Raw genomic sequence first — 27,120 nt, 5'->3', positions numbered from 1 at the left:
ACACTAAATGCTCAAAGATATGATGCTGATGGTAACCAATGAAGGAAAAAAATAAAACGTCTGGTTATCAAATGACACGATTGCTACTAGAGGTTGACCGATATTGCATTTTTTTTTGTCATTATTCCAATAAGGTGGGTGATAGTTTTTCAAACATATATACCGAATGTTATTCCTTAGTCTTTCTATAGCCCTGTATGCTACTGATGGCTTAGAGCCAACAGGAGTCCAAAATACATGAAATCCCAGGAGCAAACAAAACAATCCTAAAAATAACAACAACATGATACAGATGTGCACACATCATGATTTTCTTACTATAAGTAGCCTGGATTTTTTAATTTCCAATAAAATTAGACTTGGGGGGCTTAAGTAGGCTCACATGTGCCTGTAAGAGCAGGAAAGATTGCATTAAAGTGTCTCTATGTGTAAGAGAGCTGTGAGAAAACAAGAGATTAGTCCGTTTATATAAACTAGGGCAGGGTAATGGCAACTACCTTATTTGGAGTCAGTAATTTATTTTTTATAATTTTTTCTTTTAAAATTCATAACTAATTGAATAAATATCAGAAGTAAAGACATTTATCACTCAGAGTTTTAGGGAGTAAATGTGTGTCTAAATCTTACTCTGGGCAACTAAATGTCTATTGTATGTAGGGCTGGACGATTATGGCCTAAAGTCAAAACCTTGATTAATTGAACATTTTACCTTGATTACGATTAATGAACGATTATTTTGTTTCTGTTTTGTTTTTTTGCCCTCAGGTTCACTGACAAGGTTTGTACTGTGAACAGGCCATAGTTGGGGTTTGCGGGGGATTCGTTCTGTTTATTTGTTCATCAACATGCACTCCACGTCCCAGAATGCAATGCGGCGCCCAAGCCCTATTAGGCGCTATCACTTTAAGAGACAGTTGCATCCAATATATTACACATATAATTTTTTTTTCTCAACTGTTTACTTTAACTTAAGGCCTGGTTCACACCGGCTATAAATCGATTAAATAAACATGAGTGCTGCACGTTTTAAAGTCCGCGTGGCTTTGTGTTCAGCCATTACTCGAGAAACAGTTATATTTCTGCCGCTTCAAAAGCGCCTCCTGCTGGCAGAGCTGCTGTTTTTTTATCGGACCAATGTGAAAATCAACCCACGTTTTTATGCTGCAAACACGGCAAGTTGTACATGTGAACTGGTGGATCAACAAGAATGAATAGTAAATATGTAAACAATCAAGACCGTAAAATATATTTAATAGTTGATTGATAGATCTTTACATTAATAACTGATAGCCTTTCCTTACAAAACTTAACCATGGTTTTACTATAGTAAAAGTGTAGTAACCATGTTTTTTAGCATACTGACCATCATTTGTACAACCATAGTTTTACTAAAAACATTTACATTTTAAAATAAGTTCTGACTATAGAAATAAATTATTTGAAAAGGTAACGTTCTTTGTCACTGAATCGTTCATTCAGTCGATTTGTTCAAATAGCGGATTTATTAAGGAACGAGGCAAGTCACGGTTCTAAAAGATCCTTTCAAAAATTATATATTGCATTACATTTATATGCATAGGCTACTGAATGAATAAAACAAAGAAATAATTTCCAAAAAAAATCTAACCTCTCGAAATGAATTCCCCTGACTCTGTTCCCCGTGGGGAAGGCTGAGAACGTGAAGGTCATAATCATTTAACTTTCTGTCTTAATGATCTTAAGTCTTATTTTTAATTGACAGTTTCAAAAGCTATTTTTTAGCATAAACTGGTCAGCCTCTAATCTCTAATCTCCCTCAGACATGGGCCGTTTGTGTCTTTAAAATTATGTGCCATGCACCATTCCCAAACCTCAAATTTGATTAGCAGGTTGTGTTTTCATTTCCACCTCGGATATTGATGAAAACTGCAGTCCCTAAATCTGAAAGCAAATGACCTCTAGGCAACTGTACAGTGGCAATATTCAGATTTCAAGTGATAATTAAATACCTGCTAACCTCAACCAGGAAGAGCAGCATTTGCTTTCCTATGAAAGCCTGGGATGACGCAAAACAGATAATGCTCATGATAGCAGGTAAACCACGTGCCATGGAGGTGTTCAATCACAATAGTGTGGTGCAGGTGGAATGAAAACACGTCAAAGCGTGTGTAAACAGTAGGTAAATGATGAACAGCATAATGAACGTGTATCAAGTAGAAGAAAGACAATACAACAGCATACAGACACAAACGACCAAACAAAGACATTCACAAGCTCTGCATAGATGGAGAAAGCAATAGAGATGCTCATAGACACAGATGAAGACACAAATACAGACTGTACACAAGTGTACTAAAGGCCAGTGCTGAGTCATGAGTGAAGCTGCTGCTGCTGTATGGAAATCCATTGTTGCCACTAATCTCCCCTTTGGTTCCTCTGTGAGATAACCATCCGCTCATGGGGCAGGGCTGGCCTAACATGCTGGGCCTCACCCAAACCAACTCATCCCGAGCAAGCACACTCAACAGCATGGTAGGTCAACAGAACATGGCAAAACTTGGTGCCAAGTACCATCAACCAGCAGTTTCCCAGTTTATAAAACAAATTATGAAATGCTCTGCACACTGACTGTTACACTGACCCTTAGACCTCCCAAGACCATTTATTCAGCATTAACATGCAAGCACTCATATGCTACGAAAGCTCACTCTGGGCCATAAGGACTAGAAATGCTACTAGAAAAGCATGTAAAAATAAAAGAGTATTAAGGATTTGCAGGTATATATTAAGCACTAACTCTCCATATACAGATATTTCTGTGTGTGAACTCAAACTGCCTCTGTGATGCTCAATCAGTAGTAGATCTATATATACTGTAATCGTGAACTCTTTAGCCGAGAGACCCAGATACAGCACTTTGTTTCTGTTCATAATAAATGCCACGTGTAAGAGAAACAGATTAACAATTCACTCCATAGTTTTGAAAAAGAACTGCAAAATGAAATGCTTGAGGTACTTTATCCATATAAACACAAAACAAAATTGTTTAAAGTGCCCCTATTATGTTATTTCCAATATTGCCTTTCATGCAGTGTGTAATGTAGCTGCATGTGAATATAAACGATTTGCTAAGTTGTAAAGCCGAAAGTGCACAATAACTAAAAGTTACTGCCTCCCAAAATAAAGAATCGACTGTACAGCCTAAACGATTTGGTAGTACTTTGAATACCACTTCAGTGACGGCTACACGTCATGGGTAACACGTTTGAATAATTCCTACTTTTGTTCTACATTGGCTGGCCACTATCATCTTGACCCGCCCTCAAACACGTCATTTTACTGATGACTGCTTCTCCAATCTCAGGGAGTTCAACGTGGGATTCACAAAAGGCTTGCTCTTGAAAATAAATGGCTCAGTAACTTATTTATTTGGACCAGCTGGCACATTTTAAAATATATACGATTTTCAAATATTAAAGTAAAAGTTATTTTATATGTGATCATTTCACAATGTTTCTGTTTCTTAAATAAATACATGCAGCCGTGATAATTATTATTTTTTTTAAACACAGAATTCAGACCAACCCAAACATTTGTACAATAGTGTATAAAACATTACAATACTAAATAATAAGGTTCTCTACGCACTCAATTAAATTTGTCTCCGGATTATTTTTATTGATTCTAATCTGTTAATTGGTGCAGCCCTAATGATTGATGAATCATCCCTTCTGTGGGGATTTTGTGGCAACAAATTCCAACAAAAAGCTATTCGTAGGATCTCTGTAACAGTTTGTTCTAAAGTCTAAAACCAAAAGCGTGACTCATGCTCAGCACTGCGGAGACAGTGAGTAAATGCAAACAGAAGTTGTGCACACATGCATGCAAAGACACAGGATAAATTATTAGGCTTAATGCGATCACATCAGGGTCAGTTGGAAGTTGTACCTGCTGCTTCTAGTAATGCCTCGAGCCGGGCCTGTGTTTCGGGGTCTACTGTTCTGAGGTCGGCTCCGTCTGCTGCGCTGGATAGGAGCAGCTCTGAAGCCGTCTTTAGTACGGGGTTATCCAGATCCTCCTGGTCTAGTATAAACGATTCCACCTGCATTGAAAGAGACACTGTCAGCAACTGTGCTTTTGTTTTTTTGTCAAACAAGGAAGTGGTCTTGCACACTTTTCCATATATTAAACTGAACTTAAATGCAACTTCAATTAGTCAGAAAACAGAATCTGGGTAATACTTGTGTCTATTAGACTATGGCCTGAGTCTGACTTGTGAAAAATGAATATGGTTTGCTCCAGGAAACACGGCGATGCCACAGTGTGATCATACCATACATCACAAGTGCTGAAATTATATAAGAGCCTCACAATGATCCTGCAATGACCAGAAGATACAAAGTACAGTCATATCCTTACTGAAACGGAGCAACTCTTTTTGGTAAAACTTTTCAAAACTTCCAGTTGAATGAACATCACATGCATTTAAATCTGATTAATTGGTATAATCAACATCTGCTGTGAAAAGACTCCAAATGAAGGCTCAAAGTAAACAACAAAGCACTAAATAGATATGACAAAGTCAACGTATTCTATTTCATTGGTGCAATATATACGGTAGGCTAAAGATGTTTCAAGGTTCTCAATCTGTCTAAGTTAGACATGTCGTTGTAGTACATTTGTGGCATTATTAATTGGTGGTTTATGTAAACAAGTGCCAGAAAAATGTCTTGAGCTGCATTTTGTATGATCGACGGGTCAAGTTAAAAGTAGTTCAGCTTTGAAATCGCATGTCTCAAGAACCCCAATGTTGCATTTTAACCTTCTGCACTGTCCAGCTGTCTTTGAAGGGAAGAATGTGTCCTGTGTAAACAGCTCTGCTTTCTGTACATGTGGTTTGATGAGGCTCGTCACTGGTAGTAAAAGCTGAGGCTGGACTGTCTGCAGTGCTCACAAAAAAACATGCTGAAGCATACTTCAGTTTTGACATGAAGGCTTAAGGCCAGGGACACACCAAGCCGACGGAGAGACAGAGAGAGAGTGCGCTTGAGAGAGAGCCCGAGACGGAGAGAGAGCGAGCCGTCTTCAAACAACACGAGCACTGTCTTGCTCTCTCTCCCTCGTGCATATTAATCAATTGACAGGATGGTGTCGATGTTTAAATCATTTCAAATGAGAATGTAAGCGTGCTCACCCCATTTCAAGATTGCAGTTTTTTTTTTGTTAGGGGTGTAAGAAAATATCTATACATGTATCGCAATATTTTGTTTGGCAATATTGTATCGATTCTCATAACCAGAACAGAGATATAAAAAAAAATTATAAAAATGTATCGCAACATATCGTATCAAAACCCCTATATCGTGATACGTTTTGTATTGCCAGATTCTTGGCAATACACAGCCCTAGTTTTTGGAGAGGTGGAGTTTAAGTGGACTAAATGATTGCAGAAGATCTTCACCGGAAGATTAAGACCTTGTACATTGATGTACCTTGATATGTTTGCATTTGCATTTAAATAAAAAACATTTTTTTTTCCCATAAAAAAAAAAACAAACAAAAACTATTTAAATTAAATAACCAACATAAGCAGTTACAAAAAAATCTAAACCAAGTGATCACTTACTGCTTTTTATTAAATGAGCATATTATTGGCCTATATGTAACTGAAGTAGACATATATATATGTATGTATATATACATACACACACACACACACACACACACACACAAACATATATAATCAGATAAATGTTGAGCTTTCTATTCATCAAAGAATCCTGAAAAAAATATATTGACGTGTTTTAAATGATGATAGTGATAAAATATAAAAAAGTTTCTTAAAAAAAAAAAAAAACATTACGGTTCAAAAACATTTGGACTGGTAGTGCATATTAACAATTTTTAATAATTCATTCAAATTTATTAAACATTTAAAAAGACTCCATAAATTAAATGTTTCAAAAAAGGTTTGACTTTTTCCTGTGGGGAAGCATCCCAGCCAGAAACTACAACAGTTTACAAAACTGTTTTTTTTTTAAGAGTAAAATTTTATTGTTGAAGTGTCTGTTACATGAGCCAGTAGAACAATAACAACAGCAGCACATAGTGTATCCCCTTAAAGAAAAGATAATCAGCACAAATGAGGGTGCTAGTTGCTAAATTCATGTCAGCCATTAGGCCCACCCCATGGCAAATGCACCTGGGAGAAAGTGCGAGAAAGTGCTGTGTGCTATTTAGGCCCTGAGCCTTTAAGGAATTACAGTAAGCATTAAGATGAGCTGATCAGCGGGTTTCCCCCTCATCTCTCTGTGCCCTTGACCTCCACACACCTTCCTTAACACACAAGGCAGGGCATCCCACACTGTGGGCTACTGGGAGGAACTGGGCTGCTTGTTAGCATAGGCAAGAGCACAGTAGCCACGTTTCCACTGTCGGGCCAAAAACGGGCGGGCGTACTAGTGCATGCCAGGGCCATTCGCGTTTCCACGGTCACTTCCGGGCTTGATCGTGCCTCATCGGTGCTTCCTCGGGGCCAATGGCCCGTTTTTTTTGGCCGGATGAAAACCTTGGACCAAAGCGGGCCAGCGGGGGCTAGAGGAGTGGTTATGAACAAAGGCGGCGTTTCCTTACGTCTGGAGAGCGTCAGTGCCATGGATCATTTCAGAAAGCTTACATCTATAACACCAGCATTAAAAACTCACTTTCAGTCAGCAGCGAGTGTTTGAAATAACTTGATCCAATGTGGATTATAATCACCATACAAGGCAGAATTATTTATAAGTGATGCAAAATACTGTGCATGCTATGAATTAACGTTACCATAGTAAACATGGTAAATGTGACCGCTTGAACGTGACCGCAGACATCAGCCTCTTATTCTCGATCACAATTATGTATTTAGTAACATTTTATCTGTCATAAGTCTCGTCTCGAGAGTTTAGCTCTGCGTAGCATATTAACAGTATGAAGCGACGGGAACACTTTTTTCAACTTCGATGTGTATTTAGCTTTGATTTGGAATAAAACAGCTCATCCTTGTGGCACGGAGAATGCAGAAGAGCATACACAGCACGGAGATATGGAGTGACACAGAGGCCAAAGGAACTATTGAATAAAGTTATTTGTTTTCTTCACTTGCAAAAATTGTTTCCGTCATTTCATATAACCTGGATTGCACGTCTGGTGGCAGATGGAGTATTCTGACGATGACTTTTCATACCTTTTATTTTCTGAAAGTACAGGTATACTGAAAAGACAAAATGATTCCCAAACTTAGGGGTGCTTTCACAGTAGCACTTTTGGTGTGCAACAGGCTTGTTTGACGCCAGAGTTCAGTATGTTTCGATAATGGGAACACTGTCTTCTGAACTTGGGGGGTGAACTGTACACTTAAAAGGGGTGGTCTGGGGTATGGTTGGAAATTGATTGGCCAAACGCGTTAGAAAACACCCTCACCCGCCATGATTTAAAATGCTATGTAACATACTGTAAACATTGTGTCAACTTATATTGCAAGTATGATGAACAGTGATAAATGTACGGCCGCTGAAGTGCAGGAACTTATAGCAAATGTAGCACTGCCAGTTGTCATTGGAGATTCTTAAGTCTTCCTATCAATTCTTTCGATTGCTTTATGTATACGTCTACATTCTATGTCCATTACTGTGAAACCCGCGAGACACAAAAACACAGCTCCGATCACAGCATCCTCTATCCTCCTGTTGTTAACATTGTTCTTCTTAGTTAACGTTGTTGAACATCATGCACAAATGACATCGTTGTCGACCGGCGTACATCATGTCCTAATTAACTAGCTGTGAATGCAACCCTTTAAATGATACTAGGAAATAGTTCACGCAAAATCTTTAGTACTTTACATTTAGTTCTGGAACTAAAGCGGTGCGAAAGGCCCTAATGTGAACAAAGTCCAGTGGGAAAGAAAAAAAAAACGAACTCTGGTTCAGACCAGGCAATCGAACCAAGTGTGAAAACACCCTTAAAATCAATAACTGTTCCACTTGTGATTACTAGATTAATACACATAAATGTCTACATGTTCTACTTTTGAAGAAATATCGCAGTATTGTAATACAGCGCACATTCTATCAGTTACAGTTCTGGCTCCTCAGTCTCAATATACTGCACAATGCAATAGGGCTGTCACTTTTAGTTTCGAAAATCGATTGCACAATCGATCGGACCAACCAAAAAAAGTTTCGAAAATGAAAATAGGGAATCAATTTTAACCAAATATGTATACCATTAATTTTAAAAGAATTAAACAATTAAAAAATATAGATATAACAAAACTCACAAACAAGCAGAAAAAGAAAATAAAGAATTCTAGACCCTTTAATAAAGAAACTAACCCTTTAATGGTTCAAAAGAACAGCATTTTGCAATATAAATCCATTATAAAACAATATAAAAGCCTTTACTGTCATATTTACTGTTATATAAATTTAAACCATACCAACCATCACAATATTTCTTTTATGTGCTGAAATGACTACTGTATGAAAATTGTATTTGTCTTCATTGAGATCTGTGCAGAGCTCATATCATGCTACATCAAGGGTGTTTAGCGTCCACCCTTAAACACACCTGAGACAGCTAATCAAGGTCTTTAGACCCACTAGAAACTTCTAGGCAAGTGTGTTGGAGCTGGGTGGAGCAAACATCTGCAGGATGTTGACCCCCCAGGAGAAGGATTGGACACTCCTGTAAAGGCTCGTTCACACCAAGCACGATAACTATAAAGATAACGATAAAGATACAGTTCTAAAAATCGTTTTCAATATTAAAGAATAGCGGAGGCCACACCACAACTATAACGATAAAGGCACAGAGAAACTATATCGTTGGAATCACTTTCAGAACGATTTTTTTTTCTGATGAACGATAAAAACATTGCCAACCAATCAGAATCAATCCTGCTGTAATGAGCGTGGGAATTTAAAGCAGCAGACGCGCGTCCGCTTAGAATACACAGACAATATCGTTCGCTGGTGTGGACGCTAATATCTTTATCTTTATAGTTATCTATAGTTATCGTTCTTGGTGTGAACGGGCCTTAATACATGAACTTCGGCCATCCCTTATATGTGGGTAGATAAAGTTCATTGCACTAATATTAATTATGAAGTTCTAAACTTCAAACACACACCCACACAGCAGGAGGTTCTTGCACACAGGGGAACTGAACTGAATGTTTCTCGTTCATTAATTAGATAAAAAATGACCGTAAATGTTTAATATTTTCTTAAAGTATTGAAATTTTAATTATGTTCTTTTGAACTTTGTATTAAAATAATTGCAAAGAAAGTGCACATAATAGTTTCTTAATATTAAGCAGCACAATTATTTTCAACATTGATTAGAAACGTTTATTAAAAACCGAACCAGCATATCTGAATGATTTCTGAAAGATCATGTGACACTGAAGACTGGAGAAAATTCAGCTTTGCTGTCACTGGAAATTACATTTCCATTTAAATTACATTTAAGTTATTAAAATAGAAAACGTACATACAAAGCCACAAAATTAATTTTTTGCACTTCTGGTGCCTGACTTGAAGACTTTTTTCAAAAACAAAAAAACCACACCTTTTGCCAAAACCTTTGAAAGGTAGTGTATGTTTTTGGTATGTCATCCCAAAAATACATGCATTTACATAAGACTTAAAGCAAGAAACAGATTAATGTTGAGATTAATGTTATATATATTTGCTTTATATACAAAGCCAATAGAAAATAAAATGTGCAGTAATCATCATGACAAAAGCTCTGATGCCTATTCTGCATACTTTAGAATCATATTCCAGCCACATTGGCGGAAGAACGAATGCATTTCTGAAGCATTTGTGGAAAAGAACGAACCTAGGAAGCCGCCACAAGAAACCCAGCAAAGCACACGATTCTGGTTGTTCTTATAATTATGTCAAGGGATTTACTCTTTCTGCATACTGAAGTCTCAAGTTCGAGAAACTGGGAGGGGTCAAAAAAAAAAATCAGAAGAGATAAAAACGAAGGGCTGCCAAAGGAAGCTGACCCAAAAAGCAGGGTGAGAAAGGCGCGAGGACGGGTGTGGTCAAGCTGAGAACATCTGCAGTAAGAGTCATTAAAAGCATACAGGAGCATTTGAATGTGCAGTGCTCTGGCGTGGCTGGAACTGTTGTGCTCTGGTCTCAGACTCTGTCTCAGGGAGGGAGTGTGTGAGTGAGTGAGAGTGAGCTAGAGAGAAAGAGACGAGAGGCTACATCCAAACAAGTGACTTTCATTACCTCATCTCTGTGAGCACTACACTTCCAGCAAGAGACAAGATGCGAGGGAGAAGGGACAATTTCTTTATTACATACAACATGTCTGGTGGCTGCAGACAGGTTTAGGGTTGGTAACCCTAAACTTTCATGAAAACAATAGGGTGAATTGGTGAAATCAACAACACTGGCTAAAATCCCTATGTCCTTAAAAAGCCAAGTGCTTTTATGGAACATTTCCTGACGGAAAAACAAAAATAATAGCGCTCTATACAGTTCTACATACAGTGTTTACAGTCCAAAACAGCAACTCGCCAACAACAGATCTGCGATTACACAGCTCATGTAGTGCACTACATATCTGCTTGTGATTTTAGGTGACATGTAGGGGTGAGAAAGCTAAAGGATAACTTTAAGTATGGACATGTTATTCAGAAAAACATACGTGTTTTCAGAAAAAAAGGTGTGTAACAAATTTGGATCCGTGCAGCTCTTAAAGTGACAGCAGGTTGTTTTATTTTACATTTGATTATTAATTTCTGTAGGCTGTACCAAACTAACATGAACCTTTTAATATAAACTGCAATAAATACAAAACTAGAGCCAAACTAAAACGTAAATGAGACATTAATAATAAATAACTAAATCATACTGCTTGAGACTTGAGAAGAAAAAAAAGCACAGTTGGTTTCATTTGTATCTTTTTATTCTATTGTATTTGTCCTTTGCTTTTTTATTATGGATGGTTTATTTTCAATCATTTTGAGGACTTTTTGTTTGAAATTCTGCTGGTCTGACATGAGTTCCCGAATTTGAGTTGAATTACTGAAATATAATGAACTTTTCCTCGACATTCTAATTTATTGAGAAACACCTTTATATAGGACATATAGAGGCTTCCAAGAAGCCAACAAATCTTTTTGAAAGAATCACATTCACGAGGAGTGCTTAAAGTGTGCAACTACTGAAAAATTTCCCAGGTTTTCTTCAGAACTATGCATATAGATTTCAACAGAGGACTATACTAGAAGAACAATTTTAAGTAACACACAAATAAGCTACAAATTTATGACTACAAAAAATTCCATGTAGGACTAAAACAAGCAAAAAGAATGTCAAGAATTTAAATGTGACTAAAAATGCATTCAACTGCTCTGTAATCTCATGGTCCAGCATTCAGGTCAGATTAAGTATCATAATTCAGCTATAGTCTTGTTTGAATGACTAAACTTGTTTTTCCAGGGCTCGCAAAATTACTAGCCTGATGTTCTGGGGCTAGAGCTGGAAAATTATTCAATATAAATATGTATCGCATTATTTTTTTAAATAATGGTGACATGATTTATAAAACACATTTTCAATATTTCAGTACATTTCCAGTGTTTCCCCATACATTGATTTATTTGTGACGTTTGACTTAGTTGAATGTATGAGCACTGTACATTCCAAAAATCATAACACAGCAAAGGTGTTTTATATTAATGTATCTCTGAAGGGACTCCACTCCTATCTGATAAAGTAGTATTCATGAGTGGAGCTGCTTTGATTACAGCCATTACTAGAGAAACCGCTAGTTCTATCGCACTCACAGAGCCTTCTGCTGGCAGACAAGCAGTTTGCATTTTCAATCATAAGCCTGTCTCCAAAAACATGTATTTGTGGTTGCACTTTTTCTGCAGCAACACAGAGTACTTTTAATACTCTTTATACTCGCTAAAGCACATCTGTTTCAATCTATAAGAATAATCAGCCTACACTATCAGTCAAATGTTTTTGAACAGTAAAGTTTTGTATTTTGTTTTTTGTTGTCTCTTCTGCTCACCAAGCCTGCATTTATTTGATCCAAAGTACAGCAAAAACAGTAAAATTTTGAAATGTTTACTATAACATAATTGCTGTCTATTTGAACATATTTGAAAATGTAATTTATTCCTGTGATCAAAGCTGAATTTTCAGCATCATTACTAGTAGTGTTGTCACCAAATTTTGTTATACCAAAATTATTGTTTTGATACCGATACCAAGTCAAGAATTGCGATTTCGATACTTTTTCAATAACTTTCCTGAAAGGGAAAAATACACTTTCAAATATTATTGCTGTGCTTTGTTTTAAATCCGGGACAACATTCTAATCATATAACACACTAATAAATGAACATATGAATGGCATACATGTTAAACATTTGAACAAAATATGAAATATCAAAATGTTAAACAAAAATTAGAGCAATGACATTCAATGTAAAAAAATTAAAAATTATCTCAGTAATCATAAGAAACAAAAGAGTAATAAATTTATCTTGATTCTGAACTTTGAATAAAAATATGAACAGCGATTATATTAAACAATGTTTCTGAACTCTGAACTTTTGTCCAGCCCGAGGGTCCCGCTTTTATTAAATTATTTAGCCCGCCCTGCAAATAAAGTAACATTTCTTTACCTGCCCCACGCATCGGGGACATAACGGAAGATACGTTGCTACTTAGACCTTCGCCAAGCATGTAAATCTCGATCAGCAATCAGCAGATACAAAGTGCAGTTATAGGTACTGTGCACATATGCTTGTTTTAATATTAAGCAAACAGAACATAACTCCACGTTTAATCCCCAATTTATTAATGTAAATATATTATAATATGAACTGTCTGACCAAACAATTAAAATGTTAATTATGCAAGAAAACCTTGTGCTTTGTTCATCTGAACAACTTATTAAGACTATTTAGTTAATGTGAATATGCACACATTTTAATAAAGCCAAATCAGTTTTTGCCACATGTTTATGAGACAACCCGTGCATCACTAATGCAGCGATCTCGCTGTAGTGTTTGTCACATGACAGCTGCAGCTTCTCTGCTGCATGCGTGAAGAGAAAAAAAACCGACGTCCATAGGGAGGCTCTGGAAGCATGCATTGCACACACCAACATGAAATACGTATCTTACAAATCTGGAACGCGGTCATTCTTTGAAGTATCAATCCTAATAATAATTTAGGAATTGTGACGTTTTTAATTTCCGAGAATCGCGATACTTTTGAAGTATCGATGCACCGTGCAACAGTAATTACTAGAGTTGTTCCGGTTCCGATACTAGTATCGAAAATATCACCGATACCACAACAAATTCTGGCATAGGCAAGTACATGAACCCATATACCGATCCGATACCATTTTCTTAAACAAGACCTAGTTATGACCGCTAGCTTTGCCTAACTGCTGCATGGTTCTTCTTCGTGTTGTGCTGTGTTGCCACAAGCAACCTGTTTAGAGCAGCAAAGAAGAAATGAAAACGCGTTAGCAGTATGTCCGCTGTTTAAATATTACTCCTGCAAATTCTACATCTCTGTGGGTGACGGGCACAGATGCATGGGAGCTCGCTGTTTTGTAGTCTCTGCCGTGTGTCACTATATGAGGACACGAAAGCATAAACCGTCACTTCATGAGAATTAACGGTTTCATTTGAGAAAACTGTCATTCATAAACACAGACACTTAAAGATCATCTTGGCATGATCTTGGTAGCCTACAGTAGATTTAGCTATGTCTCTATGTAGTAATAATAATATGTCTCTATTAATAATAATATGTCAAATTCATGTCAGATTATAAAAATACTGTAATAAATACAGTAGTTCACCATGTATTTGTTCATGTTTTATTAAGGGATATGTCTGAAGCACACCATAAAATAATTTAGCAATTTAGCAATCATTACTCCAGTCTTCACTGTTACATGAAACAGAAATCATTCTAATATACCAATTTGCTGATTATAAATAATTAAAACAGTTGAGTAATTTTTTTTTTCAGGATTCCTTGATGAATAGAAAAATCCAAAGATCAGCATTTATCTGAAATAAAGAGCTTTGGTAACGTGATACACTATTCCATTCAAAAGCTGTCACTATGAATCTTTTTTTTTTAAGATTATAGAAATTAATACTGTTATTTAGCAAAAAACTGTTATTTAGCATGGATGCTTTAAATTGATCAAAGGTGACAAGTCATTTATAATGTTACAAAGGATTTCTATTTCAGATAAATGTTCTTCTGAAATGTCTATTCATCAAAGAAACCTGAAAAAAAAATTCTACTTGTTTTCAACAATTGTTTTTTGAGCAGCAAAACAATATTAGAATGATTTCTGAAGGATCATGTGACTGAAGTTAAAGATATTAATATTAATTAGGTGAGTCCGAGAAGATTATTTGACAGTGATTTCACATGAAGGCTAAATACAAATAAAAGGTGAACATTATTTTGTGCCATTTTCTTTTCCTAAAATATTATATGGTTTTATATTTACTATTATAGGTGTCGGACTTGGCAAGTTCATTTTTCATAAGTTTGGATGAACAGACATCTGTTGTTTGCATTTTTGGAAGTTTTACGAGGCTTTTTAAAATAGTGTTCATATCTATATCGGAATAATATTGTATCAACCTAAATTAAGAAATATATTGTGATTGTGAATTTTGGCCATATCGTCCAGCCCTACACGGGGCTATTTCGTTTTCCAGTTGGGCTACCAAAATGCATCACCTCCCTGCTTGATGGGCTACCTTAAATAGTGAAATAAAATTTTGAAATTATACAATCCTTTTTGGATAATTCAAATGCAGTGGTTGCCTCTGATTTTAAGTGGAGAACAGGCAAAGATGTTGCTTATATGAAAATATTTATTTTAGTTGTATAGTTTAATTTGGGATTTGTTTTAAAATTTCAAGTTAGTTTTAACATTTTTATTTCACAAATAAATATGAAGATTTTGGCTGAGAAATAATTAGGACACATTTTCATATTTCACATTTCATTTTGTAAAAAAATTCATATAAACTAAGAAATTTGTATTGTGTAATATGTATTGTGAATTGTATCGCATCGTAAGTTTAGTGAAATGTTACATTACTATACAATACTAGTTTTTGCCAATCATGCTGATTTTCCACAGTACAGGTCAGCAGATCTTTTTTTTTTTTTTTTTCGGGCTAGTTAAATTAATTTTAAGCAACCAAAACCTGAAGAATGTCTGCCCGAAAGGCTACCAGGGCTTTTGATATATTGCAAACCGTTTTCACAAACTATTACATTTCTTAAAATATTTAATCTAATTTCAGTTCATAGGGCAGACTCATGACACGTGGTGATCTAACAGGAAGTAGAAGCAGAATGCTGGAATTCATGGGAATGCAGGTCCTACCTGAGTATGTCATCAGCTCTGTCTACCTCCACAGACTTTAATACCCTCCCCCTAAATTCCAAACAAATACCAACAACACTGGGGGTGGGGGGCACCCATTACAAGTTATAAAAAGGCAACAGACACACCCCTGTATTCCAGACAGGGGGGGAATGACATGCAACTCTGAAATGCAACAGTGTATATAGCTCCTTTCACACTGCACGTTGATCCCAGAAAATTGCCACAGTGCATTCTGTGTGAATGCAAACACGTCCCGGTATTGATTCTGGGATTGATCCTGGGTTGGGGACCTAGTAACATTACCGGGTTCAGTCCTAGAACGAGAACTGTGTGAACAAAAGCAAGAACCAATTCCATAAAGGGTGTGTTGTAGTGATAACGCACGCTATTGTGAGACTGTTTTACTGGGTGTTTTGAAGGCAAATCAACATTTGCGACAAAATAATGTGCAAACTGTAATTAAGCAGAGATCAGCTAGTAGAAAAAAAACCTCCAGAACACTTCTGTATAAATCTAAACAATATGAGCAAAAATTCATATCTTGGTATTTTTTGGCTGATTTGCAGTATACGGTAGGCTATATCTCTGTATTTTCTATTTGGATTAACCGAAAAAAGTGAATGTAAGCATGTAGTAGGGGTGGGCGATATATACCGGTATGAAAGTGACTACCAGTATTATGCTGTTCCATGATATGGATTTTGCGTTATATATTATTATTATTTAGTGGATGGCGTTATATATTCCTGAATTAAATTTTTTCATTTATATAGCTTTGTTCAATTTGGTACGCTTTGCGAATTTTAACACAGATGACGATAAAAGAGTCGAGGCTGGACGATTTTATCCTGTGTACAACGCAGTGCTACACATGCATCAGTAATCAAACACACAGAGCATTGTAACACATCAAACTAAGAGCGCAAATCACCTACTCCAGTGGTTTCCAAACTGAGGGATCGTGTACAGTCAGCAAATTATTTTGCAAAAGAAACCTCTGCAGGGTGATAGAGACTACACTGCATAACTGACCCACTTATGCAGCAACTTGCCTGATTAGTAAATAATTGAACGCAAAATATTAATTTGACATTTTAATCGACCTTGCAGTACCTGCTTGAGTGCGCCTTTATCAGTTGTGTTTGTATCAAAAACAGACGACTAGACTGAAGAATCAGAGTTATATTGGGTTAAATAACTCTGACACTAAGGACTATTTAAAATATTGAAAAATAGTTTGCTCAAAGATATCAAGCAGCACAACTGTTTCCAACATTGATAATCACAAATGTTTCTTAAGCAGCATTTTAGAATGACTTCTGAAGGATCATGTGACACTGAAGACTGGAGTAATGATGCTGAAAATTCAGCTTTGATCAAACTTAAATATTTTAACATACAATATTTAATTTAATTCATAAAGGCCTACCTCATGTTAACATGGTTTGCACTTTTCAGATCTACATCCAATACCTCACTTTTTTCTAGTTATAGAAGGTTAAAATATTTTGCCTGTAAAATATAAATATATATATATATATTAGGGGTGACCCCAAATAGTCGATGATTCGATTCGAGCAGCCCGATTCGACTACCAATCTCACAGTCGAATATTCATGGGCTGTTATGATTATGCCATTCTGTCTATATGGGGAAGCTCAAATGTCTAATTTCAGATAGTGGTTTCCTATAATATTTTTAATATGCAGCCTATTATGATAAAGCCGTGAATAAGAATCTGAAAAGAAAGAAGCTTCAAATAAATATTTTAAAGTGCGTGAAGAAATCCAACCACCCCTACAGATTTGTGTTTCACTTTCCATAATCCGTGACCGACAGAGCAGCATCTTGGCGGCAGGGATTTAAAACTTTAACAAGACTCAAACTGACACAGGCAGAGACTGGATTTTTTCGAACAGGTAGGGTACAAGGGATTTCAAAACGTTACCATTAACAGATGTGTGAACAGGACAAAAATCCCGGTAAATATGTTCTGGCAATCATATCATTTTTATGGTGTTTACATAGGTCCGCTGCTTTACAGTTAGCTTTTCTATACAGTATATAGTAAATATGTGCTAGATGGACATCTTTGACCATTGCGCGTCACGGCTTTTTGCAGCACTTGTCCATTCATCAGGGCTGCGACTCTGCAATTGGATACTATATATTATGTGCGTCTCGTGTTTATAAGAGCAATACATTCTGACTGGCTAGTAATGTTAGTTTGGTTGAGAGTGAAAGCTGCTCCTCTCATACCATTGGTAGGCGAACTCTTGGACTCGAAAGTGATTTTCAACAAGATTTATTTTATAAATAAAAAGCCATATGAATAAAAAGCACAGACTAATTGAGTAAAAAGGATATTTTGATTACCCCATTACACTTTACAGTTAGTGCTATCATACAAATACACTAACTTGTAGGTTTAAAAATCTACATGTGTCACATTTATTGGCCAACTACAAATATTGCAGCAAAATTTATATTTCAGTCAATTATTGCAATCCTATTTTATTGAGCTCTGTCTGTTTGGCGCACATGTACATGGCGATGTTCGTTCTAAACGAAGTCTGTGGAGTTTAGTGAAGAATCGCAAAGCAAAAGCTAATGCACTTTTGACAGAAAAACATAAATTTTCCATGGGTTTTTTAACGTACAGATGGAGAATTTACCTGTGAAAAGTTATCCATTAAGTAAAACAGCATGTGTCGGTCAGCCTCACATGCAGCCTTTCTGTCAGACCGAGCACAAGCCATTTTGAACAAACAAACTATAAAAAAAAAAAAAAATGCTATTATTGGTTTAACTCTTCATCTTTTTCTATTGCTTGTTTTGAATACTGTGCGTGGACAGGCGTCACTACATTTTTCCATAGTTTAGAGTGACAAATCTTACCAGCACACTTTGAGGTCCAGATAATTTACTCATCCACATTATCCAAGATGTTCATGTCTTTCTGTCTTCAATCACAAAGAAATTGAGGTGTTTGTGGAAAACATTCCAGGATTTTTATACTTTTTATATATAATATAACGGACTTCAATGGTGCTTAAAGAGCTGCAAGTCCAAAAGACACTTTCAGCGCTGTTTCAAAGACCTCGAAACGATCCCAACCGAGGAATAATGGTCTTGTCTAACGAATTGATTGGTCATATTCTGGAAAAATGTATGTACTTTTTAACCACAAATACTTCTCTTGCGATCTCATGCATTACGTAGCCACATTGGAAAGGTCATGTGTGATGAACGCAGAAGATCTGATTTTTACAAGTTTTGCAAAGCGAAAGGTGTCAAACACCTTTACAAAAAAAGGGAAAACAGTGATGTCAGATGATTTTAAGTGAGAAAGTGAAATGGAGGTTTCACTCTACGCTACCTTTATGAACCGGAGTACACAGATGAAGAGCTAACCGAGTGTGACGTTTACAACATGATTGCATAATGCGTCAAGTCGCTCATGCACAGAGCAAGTGTAGGATGAGCATTTGTGGTTAAAAAGAATATACATTTTTAGAAAATGACTAATTGTTTCACTAGATAAGACCCTTATTCGTTGTTTGGGATAGTGTAGAGTCATTTGAAGCTGCAATTTGGAAGTTCAAACATTTGAGCACCATAGAAGTCCATTATATGGAGTGTTTTACTCATAAAAATTTATTTCTTTGTAATTTAAGAAAGAATGACAAACATCTTGGATGACATGGGGGGTGATTAAATTATTGGGAAATAAGTGACCTAATCCTTTAAACATAACTTTTTTTTTTTTTGTAAGATTAAAAAAAACAAGCTTATGCATAGATAAAGTGTTCATAATGCGTTTTAAAAGGGGAAGTCAATTCGGTATTTGAATGCCATAGAGCAACCTAAAAAAATAAAAAACTTAAAACATTTTATTTCATGTTATGTGAGTTGTCTTGTATTTGACCCATTGCTCATAAATAGCGTATTGCCTTGTCTTCAGTTTGAGAATGTTTTACTTTGGTTAGGCTAGTATTTGGTTTTGCTAGGACATCGAAACGGTCATTAAGAATAATTTTAATCCCACCTAAAATATTGTAAATAACAACCTTTTTTATATGCAAAAAGAACTAGATTGTGATGTTATCATGAAATAAAATTACTCATATGGTGATTGCTTTTGGTCATATCACCCACCCATGTATGTATGTATTCATTTTTCAGCATGCAACAATCGACAGGAAAACGCCTGTCATGTGTCAACAAAAGTTAATCTTGTTTGACCATCACCAAATATTGGATAAATGGAAGTAAACCCTTGATTCTGCAAATTGCTGCAGTTTAAAAAAATATATAATAATAAAATAAAAATAAAACTTTCTAAGTGGGATTAAGAATTAAACATCTACAGGACCCAACAGGTGCATCTGCATGTATGACAAACCCGCATGACAAGTCTCCCCGGATCCCAGCCCCACGCTTCATAATCATAATGGCAAATAAATGACACAGAGGAAGAAAAATCTAAACTTTAAAGCTTGTCGTTTTAACATTTGCGTCACATGAAATTTCAGAAGCTGTAGTGGAGATGCATTTACTGAAGCACGAGTAATAGATTAATGTGAACGTTGTAACATTTTGCACCAACACACAAATCTGACACAGATGTCAGATCCCAAGTTTACCAACACAGTGCAAAGGCCTGACAGGGTACCGTCACGCAGATAAGCTTTGCTCAAAAGCTAATATTTAGTTACGAACCCAGATCCACTTAGCTTCTCGGCTAACTTACAATTCTAACTTAGATCCTTCAAAAGGACTGTCACTGAGACGCGACAAGTGTTACACTTTTAAAGGTGTAAACTGAAGTGCCAAATAGCTAAACGGGTTGAAATGATTTCGTGGTGGCTAACTAGCAGAGGACAGCGTTGCCCCCTGATGTTCTCTTTAGGCCCAAATCGCAGCCTTCGTCTCTGAGCCCGTGCTAAGCTAAGCTAACTCGCCAGAATTTGAGCTATTTAGAAACGCAAACTGGCAACGTGGGTCAGGAGAAACTTACTTATGGCTGCAAACGGCGCTCCGAACAAGAGTGTTGTTGTGTAAATGTTGCCAAGAATGGGACGTGATAAATCGGCCTCTTTTAGATAAGGTGTTAAATTGCACGGTTTTGGTGGGTTGGGAATGAAGCCTATTAAGGCTAGCGTTAGAGTTAGCATGTCAGCTAGCGCACACACACTTTGCTGCTGGCGGACTCGCTCTCACCTCAGACACCTCATCCTCGTCGCTGCCGGATCCGGGGCCTGACGACAGCACCGCGGCCGCTGTGAGCTTGAAATCAAGTCTGTCTGTTGTGGGCCCGCCAGCCTCGCCGAACAAGCGGACTTTCTTGCCACCGACGCCGATCCCGAGGCCCCCGAGTCCGGCTCCTGGTGTAGCTCCAACCCCCATCCCTAACGCAGGGGAACGCGGAGTCACCGAGTCAATCTCGTCCTCGAAGCCGTCCGTCAGCATTGCCGTCCCGGCTACTGCATCCTGCATACTTTACGAAATGATACGTCTGTTTGTGAAGGTAATGTTGTCTCTTCACTTCCTCTGGGGTTATGCTGTTATAAAATAATTACGTTTTACTTCAGAAAAATCCTAAAACTCTCCTGAAGCGAGAAGAGAATCTCTTTCCCCCAAGCCATTAACTTTCTAACAACCTACCCTCACTTCGGTCCATTTGTGTATTGCCCCGCCCCTTTTCAAAATATGCAACGGCCATTGGGCATGAGAGTTAAGTAATGGAACCCGATTGGCTGCAACACACGCTACTCGAGCGAAAACACGCAAAGTCAAGGTTGGTTTACAAGAGGGCTTTAAGATTTGACGTCAGGAAACATCGTTCAGTAAAGACGATTGGACGCGGGCACGCTCGTCACTAACACCCGCCCACTCGATACGCCTATTTTGACGTTTTCGAGAAAGTAGAGGTTAATTTGTTTTCAGAATCATATTTAGGAAGTTTTGTGAATTTTCGAGGTGTCGTGTTTACTGTAATGCAATGGAAGATGCATCATAATAGTCGGTCGCCACCTGTCGAATTATTTTAGGAATATAATATCCAATGTTGACAGTTAAAAGTCTGTGATCTCTGCGTCCGATATTAGGCAACTCTTATTATTTATCATGTTAGAACAACTGTGTCAATAACAGTTTAGAGGAGGGCGCGACCGACCTGGGTGAAGCAATACCCGGATTTCTGTGAACGATTGAGTTATGGGGCTTGTAGTTTATTTTGATGAGTATCTGATATTGTGTAAACATTATAACATATACCGTTAAGAGTAATAATATATTGTATCTAGTGGCAATATTGTACTTTTTTCTGGAAATTAGTTTATTTTGCATAGGGATACTTTTGTCATATTCATCTGCATAAATATATTTACCTTTTTATTTTGGTATAGAAGCTGAGTGAGTTACTTTCATATAAAATGTATGACTTTATGCTATTGTGATTGGGAGTCTATTGAAATCATGAAATGTTAAATTATTTTAAATAAAAGTTTTCGTTTCTTTTTACATGTTAATGTTTTTTTGTTAGGTGATATTTTTACAAGTTGCATGCTTAGTTCACTTTCTTATCGTATTATTGCTTATTTTCACGGCAAATATTGGTTTTATATGTGAATTTATAATGTCATTAAAGTTTGACATTTTGTTCAGACTCTTCACTTGTAACTAAAATATGAATATATACATACTACCTTAGATTGGTATATACCATGATTATGGTATTAATGTAAATTCATGCATTTCACGTACAATGGCATTCTTATTTTTTCACTGTTTCTAAATGTCATGCAGACATATCATTACAGCTCATTTAACATTTACAAGCATTGTAAAAAAATAATAATAATAATAATATTTAAGGTTAAAATGGGGTGGGGTCTGAACATAGAAAAAATTAACCTGAAACTGGTCTTAAATGGGTTGACCATGAAAGCTGAATATTATGAAAGGGAAAGTGACGTGTGGTCAAGTATGGTGTCCCATACTCAGAATATGTACTCTGCATTTAACCCATCCAAGTGCACACACAGCAGTGAGTGATAAACAAACACACACATACACCATGCACACCCCAGAGCAGTGGGCAGCCATTTTTGCTGCATCGCCCAGTCGAGGTATTGAAGGTCGAAAATAGCACTGGTTATTCACTCCCCCTGTCCCAAGTACCAAGATTCAGTACCAAGATTGTTACCTTTGGGTTATAAGTCCGTTTTGCTGACCATGCCACAGCTGCCTGAATTCTACTTCTTTTTAAGAAAGCTTAAGCATAGAAAGAGCCATCAGGTTCTCACTGGGGAGTGAGTGAGTCAGAGTTCTGACAGCTTGTATTACAGGAGCAAGAGTTTAGGCAACTAATCATAAGGCAAAGTGGAGAGAATTGGCTTAAGCTTAAGAAATTAATGGTTATTAAACCATTTTATTTTTCACTCTATTCAGGCTGTACATCTTTCAGTACATATTCTTCCCACACATTTGACCAATTAATATGCAGGTACATGACATTTCCAGTTGCTTGTAATTACAGGGCAAAGATTCTATTTTAAAACATAATTTTAGAGGCTGCACTCAAAAAGAGTCATCTCTATCAGACAAAATCTTTAAGATGAGAGAATAACGAGGTATTTTTAGATTTAAAAAATGTGATTCATTTACATGTCTTTTTAGCAAACGCTGACATTCCCAGCTTTACTTTGGCTGCGAGAACCCTGTAACATTAACTGTCAACTTTTCACTCACAGAATAATCTCCAGACATTCAGTACATAAATATTTATCTCCTGTATATGTTATTTGTTCATCACATAAAAGTTAAAAAAAATATGTTTTATTACACAAAGAAATACATATGTACAACAAGGTAAATATAAAATCAGCTTAAAAAATAAAACCACAAATTCACCCACAGGCATAAATCCCCAGAGTACTACTGATAAAGCACCAGTTTACATGATTGACAAAAATTAATGTATATTTGTAGGCTACAGGGTGCTCATAAACTCCTTCACCTGAAAGCAAACAAAAAAAACAACTTATTTACGATGTAAAATCATGTCCAAACATGGCAGTTCTAAAACACTATTATTAGAGGCAGTATTCCTAATTATCCCATCTGTCCACAGACCCATAGAGTATACATACCTTATCAAGAATATCTTCTTGCTTAATTCTGTCATTTTTAAAATCCTCATTAACATCCAAGACCAGTATCGGAAGGTCTTTAAGATACTTAAAATCCAACCTGTATAAGACGAGATACCCATTTAGATACTCAAACAATGAAAAACAGCTCAAATACAAGTTTCAGCACATAATAAGGGGATCACTAACTTTGTGGTTCGGTTGTACAGCCAACATTCATGCTTATAATGAAGCTTCTCCAGGTAGTCCAAGGGAATCCCTTGTTCCTCCTCTCGTCCTCTAGACTGAAGACGCTGCATACACCTCTGCAGATCATGCGTTTAATCAATACATCATAAAATTCTCACATTTACATCACTTTTTTGTTACTACAGGTGATTTGTGCACCATGTAAGGAGCTGTGTGGTACCTCGGGATCAGCACGAAGATAGATCATGGCATCAAGCTCAATCTGGGACTCAAACTGAGTGAGGAGCCATGAATGCCAGTCTTGATAGATGGCCCACTCAGTCTCATTCAGATCTCCAGACTCAAAGAGGTTAGAGGCAAACACATATCTGTAGAATTAAAAACGTAAGACTTTTTCTCCCTCTTTTTTTTCAGTTTAACACTATTTTTAAACTCTTTTCCAAATTCCACACAATCTGTTAAATGTATGTACCGATCGCTGTAGACCGAGCGCTCGAAGAACTGGACTGGTTGCTCTGCCTGCTGAAGTTTGGCAGAAGGAGGCTGAAGCTGTGCACGGACGCGACTCAGGCAGGCGTAGGTCTGGAAAGTGTAAGACCAGCGACTGGGCTTGTCATATAACATCTGCAGCAGGTTGCCTCCACTCTTCTGGGATGTGCTGAGCTCCTATATGGATAGAAGGGTATAGGTTATTTAAAAAAATAAAAATAAAAATTCACTCACGTTAATATTTAAGACTGAGATTAAAGACACTTCCTTAATAAAATATCTTGTATAAAGACATACTGTACCTCATACTCGTTCTCTGTGGTTTGTACATTGCACCACTTCCCAATGGGCTCTGGTATGACCTCCCACTCCTCAGACGCCCGCTCCAACAACCGCACAAAAGTAGACTTCCCAGCCGCTGTTGCACAAATACAAGTTTTAAAATACAATACATAAACACAGGCAATCCGAATTTGCTTTGTGCATCTTTGCCAAAGATAAAATGTACAGTGCTCTCTTCCTCCCTCAATAGCAAGGCACCAAACCCCGAACTGCTCCCTGGGCGCCACAGCAATAAGGATGTGTGTTCACTACTGTGTGTGCACTTGGATGGGTTAAATGCATAGACTGGTTAAATGCAGAGCAAAAATTCAGAGTAACTTACTTTATGTCTGTCTGTTTATATCTGGTATTAATTGCCAGAAGCATGCTTACACCGAATGTTGTGGCAGTTCTTATTAAATGTAGCAGATGTTTATTTTTATTATTACTATTTTTGTTATTATTTAAATTATATTACGGTTGTCATAAAACTTTTTGTCATTTACTTTTTAATCGTTCCATAATTTTTTATAAATGTTTCAGGACGTTTAAAAATACTTTTTACAATTCTATTACTAAACATGTGGTAAGAAGACTAACTATTTAAACACAATTCAGTCTATTAAGAAGAATAAACGATGGCTGTCAAGGCTCGCTCTACAAAATAGATTTAGTATTTGGCGCCAACCACACTAACGTTACTGTATTGAACAATACAAGAATGCTCTCAGATTCGTTCATAAATTAAGCTGTTAACACTTACGTAATGTACTAAGTGCGTTTTATTTTATGTAACGTATATTATTTTGTTGATTAAACCTAAATTAATTAAACTTACCAATGTTTCCCTCTATTGAGATCTTCAATGCCCTTTTTTCGAAACTGAGGTCAACGTCGGGGCTTGAACAAAATCTCTTCGGAGGAGTAGCCATTATTGTTTAAAATAAATTAACAAGCAACTGTATTATAGATATTTTTAAGTCTCCAAGACCAGCTTAATGCTTCCGCGCGCGCCTAAACAAGTTTGAGCTTCTTGAAATTCGCGGCAAGTCTTCACATGGTCAGCGACGCGGGGGAGGGGCTCTGAGAAATTCACCGTATGATTGGCCACGTCCACAAAAGCCTCTGTTTCATTGGTTGGCGTTTACAGGGTGTTAAGTTTTATGGGTTTGCCTGTTTTGAGCCGTTTCCTGTACTTTATCTTGTAAACATGACGCATGACAACGTTCATAAACCTTTCAGACCTTTAAATTATGCAAATCTCCCAATATTGAAATGGTAAGTGATCGAAGATGTGGACGGAAAGATCAAAATTGCAGATAGACGATAACACAGTAAATGTACTGTAGTTATCATTTTTTTAATGTGCTGCCTGTTATATAAATCAATGTGGCCAGTAAGTTAGTCTGGCTGACCAGCAGATGGCAGCAGGTGACTACGGAATCACGAATGTCAAGAAAATCTGTTTTCCGCACATTTTGTCAACTTCATCTAAGCTGGGGAACAATAGTCCGTCAAAGACGAGGAAGAAGGGAAGAAATGAGAGAAGGAAGAAAAAGTTAAGGGCAAGAAGAGAAATAAAAAATGAAGAAAAGAAAGAGTGAAATTTTACGTTCAAAGACCGATCTTCCTTAGCATGCGCGCAATGATATATTTCCCGGTTTCTTCTTGCGTTAAATTCGCGCATTTATATTACACTGGTGCTTACTGCTCACCAAGACCTGGGTTCGAATCCAGCTAAAGACAACTTTTTGTAATAGTTAATTGCTTTAAATAAATGAAGTTTCAATGTTAATTAAATGTATATATGTGCTTTGTTTTATTTATTTTTTTCATGAAAATTTAAATACACCAATGGAAATGGGTTTTGTTATTATTAGTTATTTAGTAGTTGTTGTATTCATTTTTATTCTGATTAATCATGTTATTATTTGTAGTTGTATTCATATTTATTTTAAGCATGTTGTTCTTTGTAGTTTTATTGATATTAAATCTTTTTTTTTAAGGTTACATTCACTAAAGACGCCCTCAAATCTGTAATTTCTATTTATGCTTTCATGCTAAAAGTTTATGCTGAACGTTTCAGTTAGTCTTGAAATGTAACGTTAACACTTTTTTTTCTCTGTTTTAGGTGTTCTTGGAGCTCTAATTAATCTTACAGGATTGTGTGCAAGAATCATTAGCATGAAATAATTGACCGACATTTGTCTAACAGATATTTCAGTCTAGGAGAGAGAAAGTTGGACAGCTTTCACAACAAATCAAGGTTGGTCCATATCCTTTATAGACTTGCATTGCATAGTTTTCAACAGTTTAAGTACTGAAAATGCATCACAAAACGTTTATAATTGGTTGTGTAAAGCAATCAAAATTGTGCTTGATTGGTTCTGCTTTCTTGTGATTAGTTTCTTTCATTTTATTCATCGGTGATTCATTTTATTCCCTAACAGACTAAAGAGCCGACTGATGTCTCCGGTGTTCAGAGGACTCCCGATCGTCCCTGGCCACAAACCTACACATT

General features: G+C 36.7%; 2 protein-coding genes across 2 annotated transcripts in view; both read right to left on the bottom strand.

The window, feature by feature from the left end:
- LOC113080009 (ankyrin repeat and KH domain-containing protein 1-like) overlaps positions 1–21,116 on the bottom strand; it is a 39,644-nt gene extending 18,528 nt beyond the window's left edge. The window contains 2 exon segments of the mRNA XM_026252254.1: positions 3,928–4,081; positions 20,668–21,116. Of these exon segments, the coding sequence (XP_026108039.1) occupies positions 3,928–4,081; positions 20,668–20,943 (430 nt within the window). The 5' untranslated portion in view covers positions 20,944–21,116.
- Positions 21,117–23,111: 1,995 nt separating this feature from the next.
- LOC113079983 (deoxycytidine kinase-like) lies at positions 23,112–25,636 on the bottom strand. Its single transcript, XM_026252227.1, has 7 exons — positions 25,438–25,636; positions 24,581–24,696; positions 24,262–24,455; positions 24,010–24,157; positions 23,790–23,905; positions 23,601–23,700; positions 23,112–23,467 (listed from the first exon to the last, which is right to left on the bottom strand). The coding sequence occupies exons 1-7, from the start codon at positions 25,529–25,531 to the stop codon at positions 23,441–23,443; spliced, it is 795 nt and encodes a 264-aa protein (XP_026108012.1). The 5' UTR covers positions 25,532–25,636; the 3' UTR covers positions 23,112–23,440.
- Positions 25,637–27,120: the final 1,484 nt, after the last annotated feature.

This window comes from Carassius auratus, unplaced genomic scaffold (genome assembly GCF_003368295.1).
Source record: "Carassius auratus strain Wakin unplaced genomic scaffold, ASM336829v1 scaf_tig00030051, whole genome shotgun sequence".
Taxonomy (NCBI): domain Eukaryota; kingdom Metazoa; phylum Chordata; class Actinopteri; order Cypriniformes; family Cyprinidae; genus Carassius; species Carassius auratus.
Note: the sequence above shows the minus strand (reverse complement) of the source record. Positions and strands in the feature narration are given on the sequence as shown.

Coding starts and splice junctions, on each gene's coding strand:
- LOC113079983 (XM_026252227.1), bottom strand. CDS start 25,531: ATGGCTACTCCTCCGAAGAGATTTTGTTCAAGCCCCGACGTTGACCTC. Junction 23,906..24,009: donor ATCTTCGTGCTGATCCCGAG/GTACCACACAGC, acceptor CATGATCTGCAG/AGGTGTATGCAGCGTCTTCA. Junction 23,468..23,600: donor AAGAAGATATTCTTGATAAG/GTATGTATACTC, acceptor GTTTGCTTTCAG/GTGAAGGAGTTTATGAGCAC.